The sequence below is a fragment of the Schistocerca nitens genome, chromosome 5 (assembly GCF_023898315.1).
Source record: "Schistocerca nitens isolate TAMUIC-IGC-003100 chromosome 5, iqSchNite1.1, whole genome shotgun sequence".
NCBI classification, from domain to species: Eukaryota; Metazoa; Arthropoda; class Insecta; order Orthoptera; family Acrididae; genus Schistocerca; species Schistocerca nitens.
The window spans coordinates 854,724,154-854,746,469 of NC_064618.1; the positions used below are offsets into that span (position 1 = coordinate 854,724,154).

Below are 22,316 nucleotides of genomic sequence, written 5' to 3' on the forward strand. Positions count from 1 at the left end.
TGTGGAGACACTATGCAATGGCTTAGAGTATCGTTGCTGATAGCACATGTTGTTGACATACCTACCTTACCTCCGAGCAAATGGACTTGCCCGCCCCACATCACCGGCATGCTCACAATCAAGGGAAACACAGTCACTTGTGAGCGAGCGGTCTAACGTAATGGTGTCACTATGTTTTCGAAACAGGAACAACGGAGTTGGATCAATATTGAATGTGCCAGAGGTCATACAGCACGACAGTGTCATCAAGGTCTTCAAGAGGTGTGTGGGGAAAAGACATTGCCATACAGAACAGTGGTTGGGTAAAAGCCTTCAACGAAGCTCGGCAAACTGTGGCAGACATGCATCTCACAGGTCATCCTAGCATCTCTGAAGAAGAAGTGCATGCTGTTGCCACGTTAGTGGACAGCAATTGTTGCCATACAATATGTGAGCTCGCCCACAAACCGGATTAGCTCATACGATTGTGCTTCGCATCCTGAAGGAATGCCTGGCCACGCAAAAAATTGCATCACGATGGGTTCCACATGACTTGACAGAAATGCAAAAATGGATGCGTTACAACGCTGCTCAGACGCACTTGGAGTGCTATGAGCGTGAAGCAGAGGCTTTCTTATGCCATATTGTAACACTGAACGAGACATGGGCCACATAGTATGAGCCAAAACTGAAATGCCAATCCAATGACTGGCATAATTATGGGTTGCCGCGAAAGTTGAAAGTGCGTCAGACTCCCAGTACGGTGAAAGTTATGGTGATTCTTTTGTACAACTGTGATAGTGTTCCTCCATGGCAGACCGCCAATGCACAGTATTACTGTTCGTTTTTGGAGCATAACCTGTGACTAGCTATGCGAAAGAAGCAGCGACACTTTCTGTGCAACCCACCCATTATTTTGCACGACAATGCATGGGTGCATACAGCACAAGCTGTGGCTGCTCTTTTCGGTCGTTGGTACTGGGAAGTACTGTACCATCTACCATACTCCCTGGACTTAAGTCCTTGTGACTTTGATTTTATTCCGAAGATGAAGGAACCACTTCATGGAATTCGCTTCAGAACTGTTCCAGAGATTTGACAGGCAGTAGACCGCTCCATTCACACCATCAACAGAACAGGCTCTGCTAACGGTATGCTATGCCTTCCATATCGCTTGCAACGGGTTCAACACAATGCTGGTGGCTACTTTGAAGGACGGTAACAGGTCCAAACGTGTAACTCTTTTGTATTGGTTATGAATAAATAGTTGCCACTATTTAAGTTCCAACCCTCGTAATATAATTATCAACTTATAATGCAGACTATATATGGACTAAATGTATTGTTTTCAGGAACAACAAAAAATTGAAAAACAAATAAGGGAAGTTGAGGCTGAAACTGACTATTTAGCTCCATACTTGGCTCGTATTGGGAATCCGCCAACTTTGACACGTCAGCAAGCGCTGAAGATAAGAGAAGAATGCCTAAGTGATTACAAGCAATTTCTGGTGGACAGAGCTACAAACATACAGAACCTGTTCGTTAAAGTAAGTGTAAAGTCACAAGTAACAACTGTCTTTCTGCATATTATACTACAAATAATTCCAGTCTATAAATTGGTGTACAAAACAAGGTTGAGTTTTTCCCTTTATTTCCAGTCGAAGATAACAGATATCGTTCTACAACTATTGAGTTCAGTCAGTAATGACCACCCACAGATTTTTTAATGATAAAAGAAATAAAACCAATACTAATAAGTACAGCAGCATTTAGTGTAGGAAACCAAAATATTCACAAAGAATAGAGTACTTTTTGATAATATGAAAAAATAAATTACAAATACATGAAGACTTACCTGAATACAGTCAGATAGAATAATTTTGGAATAGACATAGATTATACCTGTTTAAAGCTGTATAGGCATGTTGATAAACTTGATAAACACATTGCAGTCAAAATCAAAGTACAGCACAAAGCATGACAAATGGTGTGTTATAATTTTGCTTTTCTATAATGTACATGTACATCGTCATGATTACTCCCCAGTTCATTCTTAATTGTTATAGTAGTTTCAAAGGGAGCAAGACACCACTTTCAAACTATATTTATTTATTCATCCAGGGATCATCTCACAATGAGTATTCACAATAACAACACAGTGAAAATAGAGAGCTCAAAATATACATGCACACAGAATATGCAATTATGTTTTTATGAGGATAGGACAGACCTTACTGAAGGAATCCATCTTGGCATTTGTCTGTCTGAACTGATCTAGAAAAACCTAAATCAGGATGACAGGAAAGAGTGAGCTCCATCCTCCCAAATATGAGGTTATGTCTTAACAACTGCACTGCCTTATTTGATTAATTCCTATTGTACACTGTTCTTTTGATCATACATAGTTTGTATCTGATAACTTACATTATAAAACAGAGTTCATCACAACTGCTGGCTGCTTCTAGACAACGAATATGCTGCTATGCCCTTTTGCACTCCCTCCAGTCAGCCAGTTCAAAGACTGACTCTGGGCCTGTAAACATGCAACTATGCCCCTTGCTCATCATCATGCCCTTCCTTCAGTCCATCTGAAAATGTTGAATCAGCTTTCCAGCCTGACCTGCCCCCAAAACCCTACTTCTCTCACGGTTAGTCAGTCCTTGAGCCCAGGAGAATGACAAGACATTACTACTGTGCACTATAGATCTTGGCACATGATTTTCTTGTGAAAGCATTAAATTGTGCTAATGTGTTGCAATGTGACAAGATGTTGTATTTATACCCTTTTCTTATTAAACCCTACTCTGAGTCCCATGTGTAATATTTAATTGTGTAGTTATACATTACTTACACAGTATGTTTGAGCTACTTTTTTAAACAAATGTATTTTAATAATCATTTTAATATGGGAAGAAACCCACTGCATGCACACCCTCTATGCAACAGTCTTTTTTCCTGTCTTGTCACCTCCTCCCAAATCTATTCCTCCTCCTCCTCCTCCTCCTCATCATCATCATCGTCATCATCATATTCCACACATACCAGCTTCAGTACCTGTGTGTCACGTGTGTGTGTGTGTTTTCTTTACAGTGGGTGTACAACGTACAATGAAGCCGACTAATACTTCTAGTTTCATTACTCTTATGGTCCTTTTCTACAGTCTGAAAACTGTCCATGTGATGTGCTTTTCATCCCTTGAAATAATCCCATAGCTAAGAATTGAGTGTTTGTGTGTATCTTGTCTGACAATTGTTTTACTACAAAATTATCATCAGCAGACACATGAAAAATCTCTGTCTTTCGCATCCAGTTTTCCAGGTAAGACTGGAACAACCCATTTGCTGTTCCTGTTACACCTAGTGCTTCTAGCATGTTTGGCGTTATTTTATGGTCAACAGTGTCAAAAGCCCTGGACAAGTATAAGAATATGCCTGTAAAACACAGCCATCCTTGTCGAGAGCTTCTAGTACCACTTTTATGAACTCTGTTGTTGTTGTTGTGGTCTTTAGTCCTGAGACTGGTTTGATGCAGCTCTCCATGCTACTCTATCCTGTGCAAGCTTCTTCATCTTCCAGTACCTACTGCAGCTTACATCCTTCTGAATCTGCTTAGTGTATTCATCTCTTGGTCTCCCTCTATGATTTTTACTCTCCACGCTGCCCTCCAATGCTATATTGGTGTATCCCTTGATGCCTCAGAACGTGTCCTACCAACCGATCCCTTCTTCTAGTCAAGTTGTGCCACAAACTTCTCTTCTCCCCAATCCTATTCAATACTTCCTCATTAGTTATGTGATCTACCCATCTAATCTTCAGCATTCTTCTGTAGCACCATGTTTCGAAAGCTTCTATTCTCTTCTTGTCCAAACTATTTATCGTCCATGTTTCACTTCCATACATGGCTACACTCCATATAAATACTTTCAGAAATGACTTCCTGACACTTAAATCTATACTCGATGTTAACAAATTTCTCTTCTTCAGAAATGCTTTCCTTGCCATTGCCAGTCTACATTTTATATCCTCTCTACTTCGACCATCATCAGTTATTTTGCTCCCCAAATAGCAAAACTCCTTTACTACTTTAAGTGTCTCATTTCCTAATCTAATTCCCTCAACATCACCCGACTTTATTAGACTACATTCCATTATCCTCGTTTTGCTTTTGTTGATGTTCATCTTATATCCTCCTTTCAAGACACTGTCCATTCCATTCAACTGCTTTTCCAAGTCCTTTGCTGTCTCTGACAGAATTACAATGTCATCGGCGTACCTCAAAGTTTTTATTTCTTCTCCATGGATTTTAATACCTACTCCGAATTTTTCTTTTGTTTCCTTTATTGCTTGCTCAATATACAGATTGAATAACATCGGGGAGAGGCTACAAGCCCTGTCTTACTCCCTTCCCAACCACTGCTTCCCTTTCATGTCCCTCGAGTCTTATAACTGCCATCTGGTTTCTGTACAAATTGTAAATAGCCTTTCGCTCCCTGTATTTTACCCCTGCCACCTTTAGAATTTGAAAGAGAGTATTCCAGTCAACATTGTCAAAAGCTTTCTCTAAGTCCACAATTGCTAGAAACGTAGGTTTGCCTTTCCTTAATCTTTCTTCTAAGATATGTCGTAAGGTCAGTATTGCCTCCCGTGTTCCAGTATTTCTACGGAATCCAAACTGATCTTCCCCGAGGTTGGCTTCTACTAATTTTTCCATTCGTCTGTAAAGAATTTGTGTTAGAATTTTGCAGCTGTGGATTATTAAACTGATTGTTCAGTAATTTTCACATCTGTCAACACCTGCTTTCTTTGGGATTGGAATTATTATATTCTTCTTGAAGTTTGAGGATATTTCGCCTGTTTCATAAATCTTGCTCACCAAATGGTAGAGTTTTGTCAGGAGTGGCTCTCCCAAGGCCGTCAGTAGTTTCAATGGAATGTTGTCTACTCCGGGGGCCTTGTTTCGACTCAGGTCTTTCAGTGCTCTATCAAACTCTTCACGCAGTATTGTATCTCCCATTTCATCTTCATCTACATCCTCTTCCATTTCCATAATATTGTCCTCAAGTACATCGCCCTTGTATAGACCCTCTATATCCTCCTTCCACCTTTCTGCTTTCCCTTCTTTGCTTAGAACTGGGTTTCCATCTAAGCTCTTGATGTTCATACAAGTGGTTCTCTTATCTCCAAAAGTCTCTTTAATTTTCCTGTAGGCAGTATCTATCTTACCCCTAGTGAGATAAGCCTCTACATCCTTACATTTGTCCTCTAGCCATCCCTGCTTAGCCATTTTGCACTTCCTGTCGATCTCAATTTTGAGACGTTTGTATTCCTTTTTGCCTGCTTCATTTACAGCATTTTTATATTTTCTCCTTTCATCAGTTAAATTCTACATTTCTTCTGTTACCCAAGGATTTCAACTAGCCCTCGTCTTTTTACCTACTTGATCCTCTGCTGCCTTCACTACTTCATCCTTCAAAGCTACCCATTCTTCTTCTACTGTATTTCTTTCCCCCATTCCTGTCAATTGTTCCCTTATGCTCTCCCTGAAACTCTGTACAACCTCTGGTTCTTTCAGTTTATCCAGGTCCCATCTCCTTAAATTCCCACCTTTTTGCAGTTTCTTCAGTTTTAATCTACAGGTCATAACCAATACATTGTGGTCAGAGTCCACATCTGCCCCTGGAAATGTCTTACAATTTAAAACCTGGTTCCTAAATCTCTGTCTTACCATTATATAATCTATCTGATACCTTTTAGTATCTCCAGGGTTCTTCCACGTATACAACCTTCTTTCATGATTCTTAAACCAACTGTTAGCTATGATTAAATTGTGTTCTGTGCAAAATTTTACCAGGCGGCTTCCTCTTTCATTTCTTAGCCCCAATCCATATTCACCTACTACGTTTCCTTCTCTCCCTTTTCTTACTACCGAATTCCAGTCACCCATGACTATTAAATTTTTGTCACCCTTCACTATCTGAATAATTTCTTTTATTTCATCATACATTTCTTCAATTTCTTCGTCATCTGCAGAGCTAGTTGGCATATAAACTTGTACTACTGTAGTAGGTGTGGGCTTCGTATCTATCTTGGTGACAATAATGCGTTCACTATACTGTTTGTAGTAGCTTACCCGCATTCCTATTTTCCTATTAATTATTAAACCTACTCCTGCATTACCCCTATTTGATTTTGTGTTTATAACTCTGTAGTACTTGATATTGTACTTCTCCCACTTTGGAAACCAAACTGTGATTAAGTTAGTTTCTCTTTCATAAAGGGTTTAATTAAGTTCGAGAATGCTGATAGTAATGAAACTGTCCTTAGTTTTCTATGCTCTCCACCTCATCTTTCTTTAGTAAGGGCACAACCCATGCAGTGCCTTAGGTACTCTTGAAAAATACTTGAAATAAAGGACTCATTTTATTATGTTTCTTTAATGGGTTTGTATGCTGTCTATGTACACATTCAGAACAGAGACTAGAACCTCATCTGTGCCTGCTGACTTCTTATTTTTTTTTTTTTTTTTTTAATTTCCATAATGTCTTCCTGACTTTGAGCTCTGTTACGGGAAACATCTTTCTGCTTGCTGTGTAATTCATTGTGGGTTCTACATATGTTTTAGGAAGATGGTGGTGTACCTTCTCTGTAATACCAGAGAAATAGTCATTTACAAAATATGTCAATTACTTGTGCTTTTCTATTTCTCTACCCCCCCCCCCCCCCCCCTCCATCTTTGATTTGTACATTATTGCACAAGTGTTGTCCTCTTCGAATTTCTGTTTTATGAGATCCCATACTACTTTGCTTTTATTTTTTGCATTGTATATTATTTAGTGGTTGAACAATTTATTCTCACCAAGCAGTATCTTCTTGTATATCTTTCTGCACTTGTGATAGTACTCTTTGAACTGTGTATTAATTTAGTGTTTCTCTAAAAAATTGAGAAATTTAGGTGTCCTGAAGGACTCTCTAATACCCACACATATCCATATATTTTCCTTAGCTGCTGCTGTTGATGTTGTGGGGAAATATCTTCTCAAAAATTAATTCAAACAATGTGCAGAATTTAGGAAACTTGTCATCTACATTGTTTGCAATATACATTTCAATCCTGACATGACTTAGCAATTCTCTAGAAAAAGTATCTATTTTATGTTCTGAGAAGAATCTTTTGCTGACCTGTAGTTTTTCAGGTTTTACCAAGCCTGTCTTTAGCTTTATTATCCCACAGTAATGATCAGAGAGGCTAAGGTATTTTATAAATACTTCATGATTTTTCCTGTTGATACATATAAGTATATGCTCTAAGACTGATGGTGAACTTTTTCTACCCTACTAGAGGTGTTTACCAGTTATACTACACCAAACATGTTCAAAATGTTTAGGAAATATTACTAATTTCACTCTGTCCCAATGTGTTGATATTCATGTCTCTCCATATTATGTTAGTTTTGAGGAATGATATTCTTTCCAGTGCATCAGGTAATTTGTTGAATAAAGTGTCCACGTTACCATGAGGAAAGCAGTACATGCATAGAATGATTAATTTCATATGGATATCTAGTTTTTATAGCAGAATGACTGCCAATCCAAAACCTTTACAGTTCCACTCTAGAAATAAAATGAAGACCTAAATCTTTTTTTGCGAGCTCTGATTTGTTTTCTCTTTTTATGTAGTCATTCCTCCATCTATAAGTGGTACACAACATAATTTTTTGACATTTAGAGTAGAAAGTTATTAATTGATTTTGTGAAAACACTTTAATACGAGATGCTTTCAGCAATTTCCACAACAAAAAGTCCAAAAAATGTTCTGTTTGTATGTAAAGCATATGTGTGACAAGATATAATCAGTACCTTCACTGTCTGGTAGTACTGGTAGTGTTACAGATGACAACATCATTAAACCAAGTTATTGAAAATTCTTTTATCAAATAATATATAATAAACATTCCACAATTTAAATCAAGGACATCTGTAAACACGAGTAATTTAAAGGTCAAACATCTTTAGTCACTTAATAAAGAAAGGCTTCTTATCCAGACTATACAAATTAAGATCCTTTCAGAAATGCTGGTGAAGTACCTCAAGTTTTAGTAGTAATATGCAGCCATTCACTCAACAAAATATCCGTGTTACAGACTGGAAAGTTTCACAAGCCACACCAATACACAAAGAAGAAAACAGAAGCAAATGCAGGATTGTAGAATCTTATTAACAGTGATTTGTAACAGGATTTTGGAAGATATATTGTGTTCAATTGATACATAACCAGTGTGGACTCAGAAAATACTAATGAAATGCAGCTGGTTTAGATTCTTTGCAGAAGTCAATAAAAGATGAAATAAAATTACAAAATTACACTGACAAGATATCTGAGTTGTGCAAAATGGACAATGCTTGGCCTCAAAGAGTACTGTTGTGCAGTACTTGAGCCTTTCCAGAAATAACTGACCAAAAACATTCTATAATTTCCAAGAAATTGTTTTGCAGTATCATGATGTTTGGCAGTGTGTGTTATGGATATCATTTGGAATGACAACCATTAAAACAAAAACTTTTATCACAGTGGAAAACATATTCACAAAATCAATCAACAGCTTTCTCCTCTGAATGCCAAAATATAATTTTTTGTTTCTTTTTTGCTCCTTCTGCAACAGTGTCCTCATCTATTTGATTATCACGGGAGATCTGTCCCATATCTTATTAATTAACTTGGTGTAAATGCTTGATCACCACCACTATTTCTTTGAATCTGAGCCAGATGTGACTAACACTTACACAGTTAATAAATCTTGAACAGAGACTGTTTATTTGGTAGCCATTAATTGAATTTTTATTTATTTATTTATTTATTTTTTGCCCCCCCCCCCCCCCCTCCCCGCCCCTAATAGATGCTTTTTGCATTTTTGTTTGGTGGTCTTGGATGTTACAATATGGAATCTTATTACATCTTTTTGTTACTAATATCTGCCATTGCTCTGGATTGTTTGCTACCAAGAGGTTTAGTATGTCACCACAACTGTTGCAACAAGAAAGAAAGAAATTTGGGCAAGTCAAAGGTACAAGGTTCAAGGTGGTTTATGAGAACCAGCTGCCACTTATGTAAGGTAAAAACAGCAATGATCCATAAAATTTCGGGCATGCAGCCGCATAAATTTGACTTCTACTTCTAATATTTCGGCTGAATACCAACCAGCCATCTTCAGAGTGAGCCGAAGTGACTAACGCTCCAGCACTTGTTCTGTCCTTTTAAAGCCATGGACCGCACCACTGCACATGCGCCCACAGATACACAAGGTGCCAGAGACGTTAATCAGCAGCAAAGACATATGGTATAAGCATGGAAATAGATCTATAGCTGTGCAGTTGATCCATACAGTGATATCGAAGTATCACTGTGAACTGCACCGTCGCCACGTCTTTGTGATTTTATTACAGAAATTGCTGGATTCCAAGATTTGTCCAAGATGAAGCCGCTATCTCTATTAATTAAATTCATTGCCAAGCGAATTTCAGTTGCTTCCTTCAGAAGGATGAAGTCGAGGCTAAAATTTCATTGCTATTGTACACCATAAAGTGCCCAGTGTCAATACAGTGCTCGGCCACCACAGATTTATTAGGTTGTAAGAGCCGGGTGTACCTGCAGTGCTCTGTGCATCTCTCCTGGATAGTACGTGTCGTCTGTCCGATGTATGAACAGCCACACTCAAAGGGGAAGCACCAAATCATCTTTAACGAAACCCAGGAGTGCTGCTGTCTTTGGTGGAAGGCGAAAAATCATTTTCACTTCGTGCTTACTGAGGATAGGCTTCCCATGTATGGCAAAAAAGCCATCAATTCAAAATTTTCCATGTCTTCTTCTGATTTTCTTATATCCACAGTTGGTTTCATTTGTAGTGCCTTATGTATCTGCTGTTGCGAGTACCTGTTGGCTTCAAAAACTCTTCTCAGGTGTAAAAGCTTGTCCTACAGACTGCTCCCGTCAACAATGACATGTGCTCTGTTTACTAGAGTTCTGAGTACACTCATCATCTGTGAAGGATGGTGGCAGCTATTTGCACATAAATATAAATCTGTATGGGTCAGTTTTCGTTGTCCCAAGGTGCCATCATCCTTACGCCGTACCAGCACATCCAGAAATGGAAGGCATTCATCTTTTTCTATTTCCATCGTCAACTGAATTTGTCTGTGGATGGAGTTCAGAGATCTAAAAATCCTTTTAACTTGTCTTCACCATGGGGCCACACTACAAACGTGCCATCAACATACCTCCAAAACACTGTGGGGTTCAAGCTTGCAGATTCCAGCCTTCTCCTCGAAGTCCTCCACAAAAAAGATGGCCACCAAAGATGACAAAATACTACCCATGGTGACACTGTCAGTCTGTTCATAAAATTCGTTATTGAATAAAAAATATGTCAAGGTCAAAAAATGTTCAAAAAAAGCTGAAATCTCTTGATAAAACTTTTTCCAATGAGAAACAATGATTCCGAAAGAGGAACCTTTGTGAACAATGACATTACATCGAAACTGACTAACATATCAGAATTGCACAGTTTGAGTGATTTCAGTTTGCCAATGAAGTCAACAGAGTATATGATGAGCGCATTTTCCCACCAGAGGCCTTAATAACGATGCTAAGCATTTGGCACAATCATAGGTTGGAGAGCCAATGTTAATCACTATCAGACACAGAGGAACACCATTCTTGTGGATCTTTGGAAATCCATAAAGCCTTGGAGTCACCATACCACTTGGTTTCAACAGAAGTGAAGCAGTCTTCCTAACCACCTGGATGGTCGGGTCTTTACTGATCTTCCGGTATGTGCTGGCACTCAGTAACTGTTCATTTTATGATGATAATCGTCACGAGACATTAAAACAGTGGCAATCCCCATATCAGCTAGAAGAACCACCGTCTCGGTATCCTTGCTAAGTTTATGTAGTGCAGTGCTCTTGGCGACAGATATGTTACTCCTTTGTGGGCAAGCCTTCATAACTGCTCAACGAGTTTCGCGTCTTATTTCTTCTGCTGATTCTGTAGAAAGAGGACAAACAGCTTCTTCAATGGCACTGATGAAAGCTGGTATTGGCAAAACCTTCGGCGTGGGTGTAAAGTTCAATCCTTTATCTAAAACCATCATAGTAGCGTCATCCAAATCTTTATCCATCATATTAATGACGGAGTGTTGAATAACAGTTTCTTGCTGCTGTTTCGTCATCTGTCTCAATGCGGTTACCTCACAAACCCAGTCTGACTTGGCCCATGTTATACCATCAATACAGTTCCATGAATTGTTGGGTAATTCCACAGATATCTTTAGATGTAGGCGATAAAGAGTTGTTCTGAAACCAGGTCCAATTTTCGGCAGGTAAAACGGATCCTCTCCTTAGCAATAGCAGCACCAGCTTTCCTTAAAATCTTATTCATGGCAGTCGACTTTATAAAATGTACTAACCTGGCAAACTTTGGAACTAAGCCAGGGTCACAGCATCTTAATAATAAACTTACAGAGCTCAGTAACCTCGCTCTCAAGTGTCTTAACTTATCCAATCAGCGAACACCTAAAACCATCTCCTACCCGAAGAGGTACTTGATGTGCATCTTCATATTTTCACGGTGCAAATACTGATCTATAAAATTTTGGGCGTGCAGCTGCATAAATTTGACTTCTTCTTCTAATATTTTGGCTGAAAACCGTCCAGCCATCTTCAGAGTGAGCCGAGGTGACACGCTCCAGCACTTGCTCTGTCCTTTTAAAGCTATGGACCGCACCACTGCGCATGGGGCCACAGATACACAAGGTGCCAGAGACATTAATTGGCGGCAAAGACATATGGCATAAGCATGGAAATAGATCTGTGGCTGTGCAGTCGATCCACACAGTGATATCGATGTATCACTACGAGCTGTACCGTCACGACGTCTGGCGCCTTGTGTATCTGTGGCCGCATGATACATTCTATTTCCCCAAAAGGTGAAACTTGCATAGTCAATAAAAACACAATTTTTCAGTGGACTTGACCATTGTGTTTAGCTTCTTGTACTGGTATGGCTTTCAGTAAAATGTATAAGAATAAATGGACTCAATGTGATTGTACAATGACACCCAATTTACAACTGTTGGAAACTGCACCATGGATGTGCTACTTATTTCATTACTCAGATGTTTTCAATTTTTATCCCCATTACATTGCTCCATAACCAAATAGATGAAAAATTCTTGGCATTTGCTAAACACCTGGACTTCACTTATACTAATTTCTGTCAGATTCTTTATCTCATATTTCTGTCACATCAGTTCTTTGTTCCCTTTAGGGTTATGAATCCTTATTTAAAAAATCTTGCAATTGCTTTGTTACTTTGAGGGCTGATTTTATAAAGGATTTGACAGATTAACGCAGAAAATGATCTTAGATCAAGCTTTTAACTGGGAAATATGTGTTGTATAAATATTGATCCCAGATTGTATCACAGTGAAGTAGGATCAAATTTGACTGGCAAAAATTTGCGGATCAAAGTCAGGTTCAAATGTACTCGTCAATTTACAATGTAGTGTCATTACAAAACAATGCTTCTGATGTTACTAACACATATTTGTGTGTTATTAACACATATTTGTATGCTATTAACACAGTTCCACCCTGCCATAGCCTGATTTTTTTTCTTGATCTATAAGGTTAGGTTAACTGAATTATCAGCTACGTATGTAATGAGTGCGGATAACAATTTATCTCATAACAACTCATGGAGACATGTCACAATTTATATGATTAGTTTTGAGACATTTTATAGACACTCAGCAGCAGAGTAAGAAAGGAAAATTCAGAATATTTGCAGTGAACAATCACGTATGCTGATACTGACGACAGCCAATAATAACAGTCTTGGCTCTAGTAGCAGTAACTATATGAGCCTATTGATTTTTGAACTATAGAAAAGTGACTAAACTGCTATGGCAACTGCATGAGCACTCATGAAAAAGGACATATAACCAACTATATGTATCATAAACTGGGAAAACTTTGCCAAGCAGGACAACTTTGCCAGTTTTTGAATAAAATTATATTTGGCACCGTATGAAGTTCCTTCATCATCCCATAGAAGCACCAATGCTTTCATTGCACAGGGTAAACTATGAACAACAGATCTTGGACACATTTTATGTTTATTTACAGTGTAGGAAAAGGCAGATTGCTGCTTACCATAAAGGAGACATGTCAAGTTACGGATAGGCACAATTAAAAGACATTTACATGAAGCTTTCAGCCACAGCCTTCATCAGCAAAAGAGAGAGACACACCATTCAGACACACAAGCAAGCTCACTTCACAAACACGACTGCCAACTCCAGCACCTCGGGCCGGAATGCAACTATCACGTGGGATGCAAGCAGCAATCTGGAGGGGGTGGGGGAAGGAGGAGGGGAAGGGATAGTAGCGTGCGGGTGGAGAAAGAGATGAATACTGTCTGGTGGAATGTGCAGGTACTAGACTGCCAGCAAGTGCAGTGTCAGGAGGTTGTGGAGCGGGGAGGTGGGGAAAAAAAAGGAGCACAAAAGGAGAAGAGTGGGGAAAGACATGTGGACGCATTGGCAGAGGGCTGCAAATAAACAGGGTGGGAGATGAGAATGAGGAGGAGATGACAGAACAGAGGGGTGGAAACTGTTGGGTGGAGGGTGTGGGAACAGTAGTTACCATAGGTTGTGGCCACGATAATTACAGGATTGGAGAATGTGTTGTATAGATAACTCCCATCTGTGCGCTTCAGAAGAACTAGTGGTGGATGGAAGGATCCAGATGGCTCGGGTAGGGAAACAGCCGTTAAACTCAAGTCTGTTATGTTCAGTTGCATGCTGTGTCATAAGTTGGTGTACTTTGCTCTTGGCCACAGTTCGCCAGAGGCCATTCATTCTGGTAAGATGGTTGGTAGTCATACCAATATAAAAAGCTGTCCAATGATTGCAACAGAGCCGGTAAATGAGATGGCTGCTTTGACAGGTGACCCGGCACCTGATAGGGTAGGATACACCTCTGACAGGGCTGGAATAGGAAGTGCTGGGTGGACTGGGCAGGTTTTGCACCTGGGTCTTCCACAGGGACATGATCGTTGTGGCAAGGGATTGGGAGTGGCATGGGGATGGACTAGGATGTTGTGGAGGCTGGGCAATGGAACACCAATTTAGGATAGGTGGGAAGTATTTCGGGTGGGATGTCCCACAGTTCAGGGCATGATGATAAGTAATCAAAGCTCTGGTGAAGGTTGTGTTCTGTTGTTCCAGTCCGGGTGGTGCTGGGTGATGAAGTGGACACTCCTTTGTGATGGTTCTTGGGAGTGGCGAGAGGATTGGGGATGTGAGGGGAAATGGCATGTGACATCTGTTTGCAGATTAGGTCTGGGGGATACTGCCTGTCTGTGACAGCCTTCGTGAGACACTCAGCAGACTAAGCAATGGAGTTTTTGTAACTGCGGATACGCTGTCCCTGGGTGGCCAGGCTGTGTGGGAGGGATCTTTTGGTGCGAAAGGGATGACAGCTGTCAAAATGCAGGTACTGTTGATGGTTGGTGCGTTTAATGTCGACAGAGGTGCGGATGGAGCCATCAGAGAGGAGATGGTCAACATCTAGGAATGCGACATACTGGGTTGAGGAGGACCAGTTGATGTGCTTCACATGTGTTTGAGCGGTGTGTGTCTCTGTTTTACTGATGAAGGCTGTGGCGAAAAGCTTTATATACGTGTCTTTTAATTGTGCCTGTCCGCAATTTACTTGTCTTCTTTATGGTAAATAGCAATCTGTATTTTCTTGCATTGTTGATATTCCTACTTGGAGTTTCCATTGTTTGATTTTATGATTATTTACTATTTATTGGTCTTTGTTAGTGCTTTTCCTTTCGGCTTGTGGAACACGTTTCTGTAGTCTACAAAAGTGTCTCACCTTGCCCACTCATTGTGAAGTAAGTGAAAACTATTTCTTTTGTTCAATGCAGTATATATTTATGTTTCAGAATCACTCTTAGAAATAAACTTATGTGGCGTATGTAATACAATAATATAACTTGGCAATGCTGCATCAGGAAGATTGGTAAAAATGGGACAGCGTTGCCAATCTAGAATTTTACCTTTTTCACTTTTGCCCTTCACTTCTTTTGAATCAAGCATTTTTGGTCTCTGTGAAGGCCATCAAAATGCCAGTGCTCATTAGAATCAAACTGGGAGCACACAGGTATCAAAATTGTCAACCACTGGTGAACATAATGAAATGAATGTCAGAATGGCCCAGGAGCTTACACAACTAAAGCTTGCAATGTTTGTCGTGGTAAAATTCTCGACAAAATAAAGAGTGTCAAGCATTTTCTTAGTTAACTTATTCAATTCTATGGAGACGGCGAGTTTGAGGCGTTGTATCTTCGTACAACACACAGGGGGAAAATATTTTTCTTTCCTGATGTGCCAGATGAACCTTCCCTAAACGTAAAAAAAACAAAACATTGTGCACGTAATTAATCCTCCTTACAATCAAAACTGTGAGAAATTTTTCTTTTCTGATGACAATGTGAAACTTTTTTTAAAATTTGAATTTTTGTCTCTCTCTCTGTACAGTTTCTTTGTAACTGTCTTCACAATTAATTGTTTAACGCTAACTCGTAAATTATTGTCAATTCCTTAAACTTCTTTTTCTGTAATTTTTGTGGTATATTCCACTGATTTTAGCACAATTGGAAAAGTTGCCTGGTTTGCCAGGTAACTTTGCTAAACATTTTTTTCATATTTCTTTGTGTATAAATACATAACTAAATTGTCATCTGTCCACTTATTATGAAACTAGTGATTTAGACTCATATTTCAGGGTAGTTGCAAAAATGGTTTTTGCATTATTTGGTAACAAAACAACAGATGAAAAAGAACATGTGGCAAAGTAATTGTAGTTGTTTAGCAAGCTGTTATGTATCAGGTATTCTGTAAAACTGTTTCTGTAGCTTGTGTTTTAGTTTCTTGTGTGAAAGAACTCAGTTTGAAAACCAGGTCAAATCTAGGAATTTTTTTTTCCATTTGATACTACTATTCCTCCTGTATTGGCCATAAAGATAATTATAATTCTACATTCTGAAACCACATAACTCTTTCCATTTTCTGAGCGTACAGGGCCATTGTGACGGACAGCTTTCTATGTGCAAGAATCTCACACAAAGTGAATTACAGTATACTGTTTCCTTTTGTTTATTTTGCAGATATCTGAGTATTCTGATGTGTCTGCTGAGGATGGTAAAGGACAAATTCACTCTCAAAATTAAGTGATAAATCATTTATGCTTGGGAGAAAAAAAATACTGTGCAGCTGTTAGAACTAAGGTTGAGGCAGCATGAATCTGCTGAAACCACAAAAAGAAACCAGCCAATGGCTCCACTGTGCATACTATGTTTAATATTAAGATTTTACACTACAGGAAGCTTTCAGATTATGGTTGGCAATTTGTTCAAACAGATGTAGCAATAGCTTGCAGAATTGTCCTGAAAGTATCAGCCTACATTGTCCGACTGAAGAAAGAATTCAACAAATACCTACAGAAGAAACACATTTTCGTGGTATTTTAGGTACTGTGGACTGTACCCATGCCTCCATCATATCTCTGGTGGCAAAAGCACAGAGATATTAAATAATCATCACTGATGGTTTTTGTTAAACATACAAGCAATCTGAGTCATCAAGATTAATCAGAGCATATTAAAATGCATAAAAACACCACACATAACTTTGGGATAAAAATGTTTCTACGAGGAAAGTCCAAAACCAACAGAAAACAATGCTAATGGGCCTTACAATACTGTGTATCTGTGATGTACAATTAATGCTTGCATTCAATGCGTGATCATCAAGACAATGGCAGATTTCTATGCTGTTGCCAAGAATGTTTCTTGCTATCTTAGACCAACAGTGAACCTCCCTTGGTGGATCCACATTTAATGTTATACAATGGAGCGGAGTCCTGAACAGAGTTCAATTTCTGAACTAATGTCAAAATTGATCTCCAGTCATCAATGTTTATAGAATCGCATGTTAGTTGGCATTTTTAACTTACCACTGCTGGGATCTTAGTGTTAGTAGTACAGATATAAATCCTCAGATTCTAACCAATCTATTAACAGTGATATGCTGAAATAATCACAATAATACTTAGCAAACCTCACTAACTGTCACAGTGATTTGGTTTGTATGAATAACATACTATGCTGTGAGACAGAATTGTTTGTAATTTGAAATTTATGTTGAAAGAAATGCTTTGTTTGCTTAGCTTCTGTGTGTTGTCCAATGATTCATTTTTGTCATTGACACAGTATATGATACTGCTTACAAAACAAGTTTCTGGTTTTTAATACGAGCATGTTAGTTGGCATTTTTAACTTACCACTGCTGGGATCTTAGTGTTAGTAGTACAGAGATAAATCCTCAGATTTTAATTAATCTATTAACAGTGATATGCTGAAATAATCACAATAATACTTAGCAAACCTCACTAACTGTCACAGTGATTTGGTTTGTATGAATAACATACTATGCTGTGAGACAGTTAGAATTGTTTGTAATTTGAAATTTATGTTGAAAGAAATGCTTTGTTTGCTTAGCTTCTGTGTGTTGTCCAATCATTCATTTTTGTCATTGACACAGTATATGATACTGCTTACAAAACAAGTTTCTGGTTTTTAATACGAGCAACTGAATGAAATGTTCCAGGATGTTCATTTCATTTTTCCAAAATTTATTACTAATCTTGCCACATATTCCAAAACATAGCACTTTACACCACCATGACTTTCCTCATGACTGTGGTGTTTATGTCCTTTAGTCATGATCTGAAACTAAATCCTTTCCATCTGTACATTTTTTCTTTACCTTTACCTGTCACTCATTTCCTCTTGAGGGAAAACAAAAAATCTGAAGTACAAAAGCTTGATATTTTATGTCTGTTTGCTCAATTACTGTTTCTTCAGCACTGCAGCAGCTGCAGCTAAAACATATGTGATCCTCTCTTCTGTCTCACATAATGGCAGCCTCAACTATGTAGGAAAAGTTATTTTGCTACTTACCATAAAGAAGACACATTAAGTTGCAGAAAGGCACAATTAAAAGACACTTACATAAAGCTTTTGGCCACAGCCTTCATCAGCAAAAGAGAAACACATGGCATTCATACATACAAGCAAGCACACCTCATGCACACATGACTGCCAACTCGAGCATTTCATGTGTGCATGATGTGTGCTTACATGCATGTAGGAATTGCATGTGTTCCTCTTTTGTTGATGAAGGCTGTGGCCAAAAGCTTTATTTAAGTGTCTTTTAATTGTGCATGTTTGCGACTTAATGTGTCTCCCATGTTTGCGACTTAATGTGTCTCCTATATGATAAGTAGCAATCTGTTTTTTCTTACATTGTTGATATTCCTACCTTGAGTTTCTGTTGTTTGATAATATCAGCTTCTTCATTTCTTTCCATGGTAATAGCAAAAGATTATACTATAAGGCTTGCAGTGCTTCTTAGAATATTAATTACACTATTAACACTATTTTACATCAGAAAGAATTTCTGAATCACTTGTTCGTTAAAACTGTTCACGCATGCCATGTTTATGATGAACTACTTTTCTTTCCGCTCCAGGGATCTCAGGCATTACAGGCAAAATCGGTATGGATGGAAGAAGAAAGGGACAGTGTAACTGCAGGAGAGGAAGAAGAATATTTAGGATCTGTAAATGAAACAAAGTTTCACTTACACACATTGGAAATTCGTCTTAATCGTCACCGTGAAAATGCTCCTCTCAGATATCTCCAAATGGAAAGTTACCTCCGTGGAGATAAACGTTTAGCAGTGCTTCACTCTTAACTGTAAAAGAACAATTTTAGTACTTCACTCTTAACTAAATTTCTGTAAAATAGCAATCTTAGACACAATAAAGTCACTCATTTTTCATTCTTAATTACAGCAGTCCATAGTATTAAAGCATGAGTGAATAAAATATTATGTTACAGTTGGGAAAGTGTTATTCATCTAGTTGAATTCAACAGAAAAATTTGTATTACGTATGTGATTTTAAGCAGTCAAATGGTTCAAATGGCTCTGAGCACTATGGGACTTAACATCTATGGTCATCTGTCCCCTATAACTTAGAACTACTTAAACCTAACTAACCTAAGGACAGCACACAACACCCAGTCATCACGAGGCAGAGAAAATCCCTGACCCCGCCGGGAATCGAACCCGGGAACCCGGGCATGGGAAGCGATAACGCTACCGCACGGCCACGAGCTGCGGACTTTTAAGCAGTCGCTGTTACTGATGTATACTGGCATGATAACATAGGAAAGAACGGGCTTATGCAATGCACAGCAGTCCCACACAGCAGTGCACTGCATAAAGTTCTTATACACATTATGGGGTTTGAGTTAGTCCTTTGGATGTATCTAAATTTGACATCAGAAGAACCTGCAGTCCTACAAATTTGGGGTCAGAGGCTGTGATTACTGACATCCTACAAATTCGGCATCAGGACCACTGACATCAGCTACTGCCACCATCAGAGAGCCACAACTGTATGTCAACAGCCATCAACATCTGACCATTACACAGTGCAATAAGTGATCAATTTTAGCTGGCCTGTTTTCTGTTTTCTTTCATATTGGGGTCATGTTGACTTGCAAGAATCTGCATAGGACATTGTATAGGCCACAAGAACCTGCACACCTTTCACAGTTCCAGGATAACTGTATGGAAGAGTGGTGCCAGTATTGTAATTTGTAAGGGCTTGTATTACTATGTATTAAGGCACTGTCAAACCCCTATTTTCCATTTTCATGCGGTCCAGACTTAAATAACAGAAAATTGAGGTAAATGTAGAATCGAGGAAAATGTTAAAACCTCCAAAATTGGAGAAAAAACATATGTAATTGACATATAAGATTAAAAATCATAATCTTCATTAATACATTGTGTAAAATCTGCGTAAGTGAAGGAAATTAAATGTATTGTACAATGTTTATACAATAATTTGTCGTAATGAATTTCATCGATTCCTAGGGAATCACACATATGTAACAGCAAGTAAAAACTTGTCAATAAATTAAATTGGTATCCAGATACAAGGTAATCGAGCTATTTTCCGATATACAACAACCACAAATTGTACATAAAACACACAGTATTGAGACTTCTTTCCTTTGTGTTCACTCAGAAAAAAAGCAAAAATAGATGTGTAACCTCCCCCTCACTTATCGACCTTAATGACAGCGAAAAATTAAACCACGTGTACCTAATGGAAATTTGGGAAAAGCGATCGTCACTGAAGTTAATCTGTTGGTAAAGAGGGATGAAGGGTTACATCTAAATAAAAGGAAATATGCAAATGAAATTGGTGGAAATTAATTTTGAAAAAGGGTAAAGTTAATAAAGAAAGTAAATGTACAGTCGTTACATTAACAATTAACTGACGTTAATTAGTTATTTGAGATTTGGGAAAAATTACGGTCGCCAGTCCTATGGGCAACTACTATAATAACTGAAAAAGAAAGGTTAATGCACATATAATAAGCACTAAAAGCGTGGCAACTGAAGGTTGAGGCGTGTAGTGTGAAAACTGAATGCTTGTCAGAAGTAATAAATTTAGCTACACTCTGACTTGATTTAGCAAAATAAATAATAATAGTGACTGAAATTAATAGTGAACTTTGTTTCTGAAGCACTATGAAATTAAATAAAATAAGGTTAGTCTTGGGCTACCTCAAAAATCATCTCAAAAGAAACTTGAATCTACGCAATTTAGAAATAAGAGATTTAACTTTGAACTTGAATTAAATGATTTTGAACAACTAACAATAGTAAAATTTAGTACGTACCAAGCTGAGCTGCAGTCACAGGTAAGCTAAAATATGGTAACAAAACTCGCACTCTTAATTTGTGCTTGTGTAATCTAAATATAGTTCTGTTTGGTTATTGTAGCCAGCTATGAATACTTTAACTGAACTTTGAAATGAATATCATTCCATTTCACTGCTTTACTTTAATGCTGGCGTTTGAATTTCAACGACACTCGGGTGCATCTCGGAAAAGGAAGGGACCCTGCTTGGTAATGCAATTGGGACAATGAGCAACAAAGGTTCATGCTAAATTGCTGTATTTTAGTGATGCAAATGGAACAGTTTGAAAAGCTGAGGTCTGGCATACAGTTCTAAAACTTTACGTGCTTTCAGTCTTTGTCGGTTGATTGGAGGTTTGAAGTCTTCAATCGAGGAGGTGGTGACAATCACTTGTCAGCCGTCGCTGCTGCAGAAGCTGGATGTTGGCGCGCCTTCTTCTTGACACGGTTACCGGGCAAAACGGGCTCTTGATGTGTGCCAGCTAATGTTTCCTGTCCATGACACTGTGCCAGAAACTAACACAACAAGTTGAGCGCAATTACGTGCTGCCAAACCCCGAAAGCGCGGCAACTCGTGGGAGCGTCACTCAACACACCTGCTCCACCGCACTACTCTGCTCTGCCCGCGCTCCACACTGCAGAGTTAACACTACCCAAGATCCTAAACACTTTGGTTCTCCACACAACCTATTGATGTAATCGTTCGATAGCATAATTTTCCCTAGGCAAGACCCAGTGTAAAAATACAAATAATATTTACAAAACAAACCAATTATACATTGACATAATAAAACAATTACAATATATAAAGACACAGAAATGTCATATCTTCAGGTAACAAAATAAGGAAAAAATTTATAGTACAATGGAAATAGGAGGATATGCATTTCCGGCGTTACAGATGAACATGTTGAATCAAACTGGAAAACTGTGAAAGGCATCAGAATCTAACGTGGGGATGTGTGTTCAGCCAGTCCAGGAATATTTTGGAAAATTGGTTTAAAAAATTTATTTCAAAGGCCCAGTCAAATTTTAACAAGTTTTCTCTCAGAACAACTTCCATGTTGCCTACCTTTCAGAACTGAGGCAGTTCTGTCCAGTTAAAGCTGCTGACAAGAGACGCCTTGAGCCCTATGCTGAAACTGCTACCAAATACATGCAATCAGTTTCAGCCAATAGCATGTGTGGCATATAGGTCACATGTGTGGATGCTGGAGGATTCTGCAGTGCAGAACGTAGTTGCCTCTCTCTCGTGTTCCAGACCTTGGGCAGAAAAGACATCTTTTTGGGAGGCAGAACCTCTGGCTCTGCGTTCGATTACCTGTCACCCACATCAATTAACATGAACTGCCTGCCCTTTAATTGCCCACTTCAATTAGTTGTCTGACCTCCTAGACTGGCCTAAACCTAATTTCCAACCCTAGGTGC

At 38.7% G+C, this 22,316-nt stretch overlaps 1 protein-coding gene across 1 annotated transcript in view; it reads left to right on the top strand.

Annotated features, from left to right (window-relative positions):
* Positions 1–18,956, top strand: part of LOC126259241 (dynein regulatory complex subunit 7) — a 742,488-nt gene extending 723,532 nt beyond the window's left edge. Inside the window, exons 11-12 of the mRNA XM_049955864.1 lie at positions 1,332–1,526; positions 18,638–18,956. Of these exons, the coding sequence (XP_049811821.1) occupies positions 1,332–1,526; positions 18,638–18,862 (420 nt within the window). The 3' untranslated portion in view covers positions 18,863–18,956. The remainder of the gene's footprint in view (positions 1–1,331; positions 1,527–18,637) is intronic.
* Positions 18,957–22,316: the final 3,360 nt, after the last annotated feature.